Genomic DNA, 10,124 nt, shown 5'->3' with positions numbered 1-10,124 from the left:
CAAGCGGCTCGCGAACACGCAAAAAACCCCGCGAACACACAAAAAACCCAGCGAACACGCAAAAAAAACAAAAATCCGCAAACTCGCACAAATTTGCGAATTTTGCGGATCGCGAATTCACAAATCCGCAAATTCGCGGATCGCGAATTCGCAAAATTCGCCCATGCCTAGAGGCTATTATTCTGCTACCCTAGAAAATGAATTCTACTATATGAGTTGAATATGTGTTTAACTTCCATTAAACTATGAACATTTTACTAAATGAGAGATCACAATATATACACAATCAGCTTTGCTGCAAATGCATGTTTTATATTTATTCCTTATTGATGGAATGTATGTCAATCATCTTCAGTTTCTTTTTTTGATACAAAATCTTCACCACCCGCTGATGAATCTTCTTTGTCCTGACTCCGTAAATAATAGGATTCAACGTTGGTGGCACCAAGAGGTAGATATTGGCAACTGTGATATGAATCTCTGGAGATATGTTGTGACCAAACCGATGTGTCAAAAAGGTGAACACTGCAGTTGTGTAAAACACTAAAATGACACAGATGTGTGACCCACAGGTGCTGAATGCCTTGCGGCTCGCTTCTTTTGAAGGCAGGCTCAGCACTGTCCGCAGGATAAAAATGTATGACAGGACTGTTGACAGTAAATCGAAAGCTCCTATCAGTGAGGCCACAGTGAGACTGTATGCTTTGCTTGTGTATGTGTCTGCACAAGCTAACTTTATGATGGCCATGAACTCACAATAGGTGTGGGGCACTACATTGGTGTGACAGTAGGGCAAGCTTTTCACGAGGAATGCATGTGGGGAGAAAAAGATTATCCCCCTGAACACTACCACAATACCAATTTTACCTATTGTTGGATTGGTGAGGATAGCTGAGTGCCTGAGTGGATTGCAGATTGCCACATAACGGTCGAATGCCATGGCCAGGAAGAAGCCCGATTCCATAGCTGTGAAGGAATGGATGAAGAACATCTGGACCAGACAGGCATTGAAGCTGATGTCTCGAGAATTGAACCAGAAGATACTCAACATTTTGGGCAGTGCAGAGGTAGACAGAATCAGGTCAGTGATTGAAAGCATAGACAGGAAAAAAAACATAGGCTCATGAAGGCTGTGCTCCCCTTTTATGATGCAGAGAATAGTGCAGTTCCCTAAGAGTGCCAGAATATACATGGAGCAGAAGGGAATGGAGATCCAGCACTGGACAGGTTCTAGTCCTGGAATGCCAATGAGTATGAATGAAGAGGGATGAACATTGGAAATGTTCAAGGATGATATCTGTGGAACATCTTGGCTTCTTCCCTTCAGCATTTGCTCCCTAAAAAGAAACCAAGAAATTAAAACAAGTTAACAAACATCGAGTTAAAGATCTTGCAGATTGGTGAGTTAGTATTTCTGTTGTGATTCTCTGATCCGCTATCCCTTTCCAAGACCTCCTCTTAGGAGCATTACAATAATATTGTGTCAAAAATATCATCTGGCTCAAGTGGTGTGAAAGAAATATTACAAAATATCTTCGGACAGAATATTCCAGGTAGGTATTTTGTGCTTTTCAGTGCTTAATATCCTTATTGCGATTTTGGTTGTGAACCCCCGTACCATAATTCGGCGGTTTCCTCCCAGAGACTCTGAATGCGACCACCCTATGGGTAGTTAGAAACATCAGGTTTTCAACAGCAGCTTGTGCGGCAGGTGGGATAGGGCCACAGCACAAGCTGCCATTGAAAAATAGATGTCCTTAAACATCCCTGCACCGTGTGGCAGGCATGATGCAGTGCCTTTCACGCGGTGTGGGGATGTTTAGGGGGCACCATAGGTGCCCCCAAGGCCCCCTTGCAGATAGCCATGGGAATGGAGCCCTGCTAGGGGCACCCAAAGTCAATATATGACAGTCTTTCCATGTCGGAAAGGCCGACATGTAAAAGCTGTGGGAAAGTGACATCATAATCCGACAGCGGAGCCAAGGCTGACTGTGCCATCATTATGGGATTATGGGTCATTCTGATGCTCTGACGGGTTCCTTGAGCCTGTCGGAATGGCAGCAGAATCCTCCCACGGATTTCCCTCGGACAGCGGGTATTGTAATACGGCCATCAGAGAGACTCCTTCGATGTCGAGAGAAAAGCCTCCAACAAGCAGTAAGATTGCTTTCCACCTGACATCGAAATTTGTCCCATTGTTGGTTATAATATCTATGTTGAATTTTTTTAATGTTTTATGGTGTTGTGTTTCAATTTATTAATATAAAGTTGTCTGTAATTTTTATAGTAATTGTTTTTGTTTTTGCAATAGGTTTAAAGTGTTGCATTTGAGTTTATTTACATTTTTTATAAAATTTCAGATTGTTGCTTTTATAGGGGAGTAGCGTGTGAAGTTATTTTAATATGTATTTTTTTATTTTTTTTAAATGTTTTAAATGTAATTAGATTATTGATTATATAAATTACTTAATGTTTAAATAATGTAAACAATATTTTTCTTTCAATTGTTATTAATTTGTTTAATTAGATGACAAGCTGTGCAATTTATAGATTAATGATATTTTTGTAATGTTCTAATGTATTACTTTAATGTATTTCTTTAATTGGATAATTGCAATATTAATTATGTATGTGCATTAATTGATTTACCTATTTTTATTAATGTATTTTATTTGCTATGATGTGTTTCTTTTTTAGTATTATTTCAGCTTTTGTGTGCACATTTTGAGGTTGTAGCAGGATAGTTGGGTGGGAAGTGTTTTATTATGTTTAGTGTTTTCAATTGATAAATAATGTTTAAATTTGTGATTTTATTTTTATTAATGAGTCATTTTTAGAATCTATGTTTAATCAAATCTGAACAATATGTAGTTGTTAACTGAAATGTGTGTATTTTATATTTAGGTTCACGTAAAATTCACTGCATATTATGCACACTCGGTGGAATTGGAAAATGTGTTCAAATGTATAAAATTCAAAAGACTGTAGCTAAGACAGTGGTGTGCAGATACAGTATCAAGTATATGGCACTTTTAGAAGGGACTCCATAGGTATCCTTTCTCAGCATCAGTTACTTTTGACTCCCACTCAACTAGGTAATAAACACTGTGTTGTCCCTGACCAAGCCATGCTTATGCTAAAATTAACTTACAGGGCGGAATTGGGACAGAGGGGGGCTGTTGTGTTGCAGGAACAGTGGATTGCTGTCTCTGCTGATTTGGAGTGAGCTTCTCACCAATGTGTTTGCATTGTTCATATCAGTAAATACGCACTTGCACTCTGTAGAGGTGATGGCAGTGGTCTTCAAAGTCATAAGGAGAGGGTGCATTTTTTCTCGTATTTGCCTCTCACCACTAGCCTCATGCTCCTAAAACACTTGTACAATTAGCTGTGTGAGCATTAAAACCTTCTGAAAAGTGAGAGCCCTTCATTTTCCCGATACTGAAAATCTACATCCTCTGGCCAGTACTGTGGATAGAGTACCTAGATGTAGGAAACAGATCATCAATCTCAGAGAAGGAGACCTCCTCAAGTGAGCTGGCAGCCCCTGCTGAGGATGTCATAAGCAAGCTGTGGAAACAATTTCTTAAACTTTGGATGAAGCTTTCCTTGTTGATTTCCACTTCAAATGTGGCTCCAAGTTAAAAAGACACCACCATGATTTTTTTATTTTAGCTGATTCAATAGCAATTTCTGTAAATTCAGACTCTTCTCCCCCAGCCAATTCTATGTGCACTTGAATCTGTTGACAAATTAAAATGAAGGCTGAAGGAGTTCACCTGCAGTCTCAAAGTGAGTTCATGCAGCATTTTCAGTCCATTCATCTTTATACCTAGATTATTCACAACAACACTTATCAGCCTTTGTACTATGGATTTGTAATTTGTTTTTTTCCATATTTCAAAGTTTTAGGCATGCAACTGCCATTTTCAAGTGAGAACATAAGGCTGGATACTTTTCAAAACTCCAATGACAGTCCAATAGTTTGATGCAACCATCCTTGTATGAAGCCATCTGTTTGAGGCTTTCAGCAGGACAGCAAATTCTTCGGCACAGGTGATTTACTGTTGGATTTTTGTGAGATCTGGTACAGATAGTAAACCATCTCAATAAATGCCTTGTCCCTGTGAGCTCCTGTCACCTCTTCCAATACCCAGGTGACTGTGAACTCAAACCAGTGGTTTCAGCAGTGCCTTGTTACAAGAGTTGCTTAACATTTGTTTATATTCAGAATGCCACGACTCCAGATGCCCAGTTCACGGTTGCATAAGCACCATCAATCGGTATTTTCTGCAATTCAGGCAAATGTAAGAAAAAAGTCAAAAGATTTGGACTACCCCCAAAACACTGCCCTAATGCTTCACACTAATATCACACAAGGGTGCACAACAATGACACAACACTTAGCCACACAAGGCTTGATAAATCTTAAGAACATAACACTGTGCAACGTGACTTGCTGCCTTGCATTACTCTGCTCCAGGGAGGTGTTTCATGGGTGTATCCGCCGCATCTCCCCAGGGATTCTGACCCATTCTCAGATTTACCATTAGTGGAAGACCTAAGAATGCATCAAAATGCTGTGCCTCCCTGGGTGAGATGTAAAGAGGAAAAATATATTTCTACTTGTTTTTAACATTCTGCAGAACTCATAGGAAGAGGAAAATGCCTGAGTGGATTGTTTTTTGTGCAGGAAGGTTCCCAGCTTACAATGAAGACACACTTCCACAATGGTGCAAGGATGCCTGTGTTGGCTCTAGGCAGCACATTGTGCGCTTTTGAAAGGACAGGACAGGAATGAGCCATATAATGTTAAATACGGAGCATTCATGTTCTTTCACTTTCATGCATCACAGCAAGTTGGCTTGCTGCATTGCATTAATTCTTGATACATTGCCACCTATTATTTGCAGTGGTGCACTCCTCCATGAGAACACAGAACCTAACATCTTTTTCAATTATCTATCCAATAATCTTCTCTTTTATTTTCTTTCCCGGCGTACTAGGACTTCATTGGAAGCACATACGCCCCTCCCCCCCAGGGCGACACATAACTCATGTGTCGTGTGACAGTCTGCCTGGTGCAGATCTCCCGACCCCTGTCCATCTGACAGTGCACGAAGATCCCCCAGGACAGAAGTGGTGTCGCCATGGTCATTCACTGGTGACGCTGCCCTTCTTGCTGGCTCCTGACCCACTGGTTCTTTCACTGGGGATTCTCACCCCTCAGTCTGGACTTCTGTACCCCCCATTTAGGAGCCGTACTGCCAGACACCAGAACTAATGGAGGCCTGCTTACAGACACTCCCAGTTCACCAGTCACTAGGGGATCTCGCTCAATGGGCGGCCCATCAGGACAGCCTAGGTTCCCCACCTGGTGTTCCCTTAAAAAAACATCTAGGCTCTGAGACTGGGTTTCGGGCACCAGGGGACACTCAGCCCCACACTCACTCCTTCTCCACTGAGACAAGACGTGAGCCCCTACACCCCTCCCACTACAACGGGACCTAGCTGGGCTACTGTGCACCCCTTCCACCACTCTGGGTTGGAAGATACCTGAGCCACTCCCCACAGGGTCACTCTTCCATGCCTCTACAGATCCTCTGGAATCTACCAAAAGGTCTGCATGCCATGTGAGCTCCTTGGGGTCAGAGTACTCACTCTCCAACAGGTGTTGGCATAGCTCTGGAAAACAGGGACTTACAATATGCTCTCCCACAATTGGATCACACAGCCCCCCACAAGGGTTAACCAAACTCTCCTTCAACTCACTATCCAGTGTTTTGCACACTTACTCCACACCACTCTCCTGAGATTGGCAAGACAGTATATAAATGTCTCTGTCACTCAACCCACACTCTTCTGGGCAGTCTTCACAATCACATACCAGGACTTCAACCTTGAGGGAACCCCTCTCTCTGCACCTCTCATCTAGAGTCAGTAGAGTGTCCCTCCCACCACTAGGACCATGAACCACTGCGTCAGTCTCCCCATTCTCCTACGGGATACTGCGCACCACTGGAGCTACCTCAGCTTCTTGAACCTCCTGGTGTATGTTAACCCCCTCCTTCAAGTCAGGTGCCACATATCTGGGTGTATGTACTGCTCCCTCAGCACTAGACAATTCAATATTGCTGCCACCATCTGAGCTGGACTCCACGTCCACTCAGCAAAGCTCACTTCCTGAGCTGCCCAAACTTCTTCTTGGGCTAAGTTCCTCTGAGCCTCATCAAGCTCTCTCGGCTCTTCATCAATATCTCTCATTCTCAACTCATGCTCCATTTGCATTCTCTTTCCCTCTAGGGCCAATTTCCCATTCTCTAACTCCAGTTGTCCACTCAACTTGAGCTTGGCCAGCTCTATTTCATGCATCCTACATCTCTCACTGTCCTCCAGCTCCGCTAGGGACAAACTTTGGGCAGACACACTGCTACCTGCTGGGGAAGGTGTTTTCCTCCCTCCTGTGCCCAATGGCCCTTCCAGCTGCCTTACATTGTAGCAATCCATTTTCTCCTCTTCCCAATCAAAATCAACAGATGCTATGGATTCTGCTTTCTCCATGATGGTTAAACTTGGCAAAAATAGAAAATCCCAGGAAAACGAAATCTACCAAAAAGTATGTGGTCGCGTTTTGGTCTGCACTCATTAGTAGTGTTCACCAATCACTGAATATGAGTCACAAATGCAGGTCCAGAATCCTCACCGCTGACCACCATAGTTAGATTGGAGGGTCTCTAGTTGGCATAGGTTGGTACCGTGACTAATAGGGACCTCTAGTCAGGTTAAGGGGGTACACTCCCAAAATAACCCCTGCTCACCCCCTTGGTAGCATGCCACGAGCAGACAGGCTTAACTCAGAGGCAGTGTGTAAAGCATTTTGTGAACACATACAGTAACCCAGTGACATCACTACAGATGGACACCACACAAGTTGTATATTAAAAATAAGTATTCTTTTATATAGATTTAACACAAGACCACAAATGACAAAAATCCACAATACTTTACTTAAAATAGTAGAATGAGCTTTGTTCTCTTTGGATCTTAACCCCTTCGATGCTCATGACGAGCTCAGCTCGTCATGAGGCACAGTTGAGCTGTGCTGATGACGAGCTGAGCTCGTCATGAACAATGGGGAATCTGCAAGTGTAGCACCGGTGGGGAAAACCTCTAGCAGCCAAGGTGTTAAAATGCAATAAATTTGAGGCAATATGAGAGGAGTTGGCCTAACGGCTAGGGCGCTCGACTTCGGACCTGGGGATCTGGGTTTGAGTCTCGGTAAAAAAACGCCTGTGATTCTGGGCAAATCACTTAATCTCCCCGTGCCTAAAATGAATGTGTGTCCTCATGTAACATAACAGGTGCTATGTAAAGCGCTCTGATACCCGATTCGGTTCAGGTCTAGTTCGCACTATATAAAATACTGCAAAAAAACAACAAAAATGTACCTTAAGATGCCTAACGCATCCTCAGCAAAAGTGTTGCAGGGATGGTGATGCGGTTGTTCCTTACACACAAAGACGGTGATGCGTTGAAGAGTTGAAGATCGGTGCAAAGAAACAAAGATGGCATCTTCTTCTTGATGCAACATGCTCCTCTGATGTTGCCAGATGTCTCGACTCGATGCGACAACTGCAGCAGCTACACTCTTGTTCAGCGATGCGACGACTGTGGCTTTGGCGGCGACACTCTTCTCCGACAAAGCGAGCCGCTTCCGCTCCATGCGACAACTGCAGCGCTGACACCCTTGTTCAGTGATGCGACGACAGCAGCTGCGACGGCGGCACGTTTCTCTGTGGATACAAGGTGCGTCTGCAGTGCAATGTGACAGCTACAGCGGCGACATCCTTGTTCAGTGATGCGACGGCAGCGGCTGCGTAGGCGACACGCTTCTTCGATTTTGCTAGACATTTCCTGTGATGCAGTGCAATGCAACATCTACAGCGGCAACATCCTTGTTCAGTGATGCGATGGCTGCGGCGACATGCTTCTTCGTGAGTCGCGCTTCCAGCTTCTTGCGACACACAGTCCCTCAGAAGGCCCAAAACAGATGCAGGCACTTACAAAGAACTCTTGTGGAGCTGGTGGTTGGAGTCTGTTGTCCCTGAGACTTCAGCAGGAGGCAAGCTCTTCTCTCAAGCCCTTGGAGATCGTTTACAAGTTGAATAAAGCACAAAATGTTCCTTTCTCCATTTTTTGGCAGTCAGGCAACCACTGCAGGTCAATCCCCCAAGCAGCACTTCAGCTTAGGGATAGTCTACCCTCAGTCTCTCTGGTTCCACTCCTCAGCAATGGTTTCTTCTTGTTGTCCAAATGTGATCTACAGTTCTGGGGTCTGGGTCCCCTCTTTTATACACAGTTTCTCTTTGTTCTCAGAAGACAGAGAGGCTTTTGCCTGGTCCAAACCATTTCTGGTCAGTCCTGGAGCACTTTGTTGGCAAGACTCATTTCCTTTCACAGTGTAGGCCAGGGTCATCAAACACACCACAGGGGGCGGAGCCAGCATTTTGGAGGGAAGGCAAAGCCCTATTCAGGTCCCAGGTGCAACTCCTCCCTCCCATCTAGATGCAGATCTCTCTATTCACCACTGGGCTGACTTACCTTGTCTCCTGGAATCCCCCAGCCCAAGTCACTCAAACTCCAGACGAGGAATACACAACCTAGCAGAGGCAGACTTGGATAGTTAGAAAAGAAAATACCTACTTTCTAAAAGTGGTGTTTTCAAACACAGAATGTTAAAACCAACTTCAATAAAAGATATATTTTATCATTCTGAGTTCAGGCATACTACACTGAAATTTCTACCTAGTTCCCTGAGTCAGTTAGGATTATAAAATGTAATAATCTAACTGCCCATTCTGGACTATGGGGAATAGATAGCCTTGCAATAGTGAAAAACGAAAATGGCTGCAATTCACTATTAGGACATGCCATACACACCAGGGCATGTCCTACCTTATACTTACAATGCACCCTGCCCTTGGGCCTAGCATAGGGGTGTCTTATATGAAGAAAAGGGAAAGATTAGGGACTGGCAAGTGGGTGCACTTGTCCAGTCAGCATGGCAGTACCAGACTGCACACAGTCTCTGCAATAGCAAGCCTTGGACACACTTTTACAGGCTGCTTCTGTGGGCAGAACAACCAGTGCTGCAATTCCACCAGCAGCATTTGGATTACCAGCCCTGGGCACTCCTGGTGTACTGTACAAGGGTTTGACAGGTAAACCAAACTAGCCAATCATGGAATCACTAATCCATACATCAATTTTACAATAGGGAGAGCATATGCACTTTAGCACTTATCAGCAGTGGTAAAGTGCCCAGAGTAAAAAAACAGCCGACAAAAACAGGTCAGACAAAATACAGAAGGAAGGCAAAAAGTTCAGGGATGCCCCTGCAAAAAAAGGCCAAGACCAACAGCTACCAATTGGTTGAGCTAAGGTTAATTTAGTTACTTTGGGGTTCACTCGGTAACATGTTGATCTTATTATTCCTTGAGGTGAGCGACTGCTCAACACAAATAATAACTCACTTTTATACAGTGGCTTTCTGAATACTATTCAATTATAACACCTCTAGTTCACAAAGTTCTAATTAAAAAACGTTCTTGCATGAATGGGTGTAAATCATACAGGTGAAAAAGTAGATAGTTTTAATTTGTTTGGATGTGCAGCGGCTCATTTAGGGTTCAGGCCAAAAACCAACCTGGAACAAATAAAATCTGCATGTGGTTTGTACTGTTTTTTGATGTTTCCTGATATGTGATCTTTTTGCTGATGGTAAGTGCTAGTGGAACTCTAGGGCCATATCATGAAAAGGTGCACTGCCTCACCTCACAGCTGCACATATATTTGTTTGCCTTTGATGGTACACAATTACTAACACTTTGCATCAATGCTAGTCTGACGCAAAGTAATGCACAGTAATACAAAACAGCACATTCTATGTGCTATTCAACACATAAAAGTTGAACTTTTAACAGCACAAAAACTGCTTTGAGCAGTTCTGCATAGAATTGAATCCTTGTTTGGATGGAGCAGTGCAAACATGCATATGGTGTGATACAATGGTCTATCTAGGAAGGTTGGTAGAGCAGGCCTTGCGTCAAAAACGAATGCTTATT

The 10,124-nt window shown here is 43.6% G+C and overlaps 1 protein-coding gene across 1 annotated transcript; it reads right to left on the bottom strand.

Annotated features, from left to right (window-relative positions):
* Positions 1-316: 316 nt before the first annotated feature.
* LOC147693469 (olfactory receptor 52E4-like) lies at positions 317-1,330 on the bottom strand. Its single transcript, XM_086936005.1, has one exon. The coding sequence runs from the start codon at positions 1,328-1,330 to the stop codon at positions 317-319; it is 1,014 nt and encodes a 337-aa protein (XP_086792131.1).
* Positions 1,331-10,124: the final 8,794 nt, after the last annotated feature.

This window comes from Lissotriton vulgaris, chromosome 8 (assembly GCF_964263255.1).
Source record: "Lissotriton vulgaris chromosome 8, aLisVul1.2, whole genome shotgun sequence".
Taxonomy (NCBI): Eukaryota; Metazoa; Chordata; class Amphibia; order Caudata; family Salamandridae; genus Lissotriton; species Lissotriton vulgaris.
Note: the sequence above shows the minus strand (reverse complement) of the source record. Positions and strands in the feature narration are given on the sequence as shown.

Coding starts and splice junctions, on each gene's coding strand:
- LOC147693469 (XM_086936005.1), bottom strand. CDS start 1,330: ATGCTGAAGGGAAGAAGCCAAGATGTTCCACAGATATCATCCTTGAAC.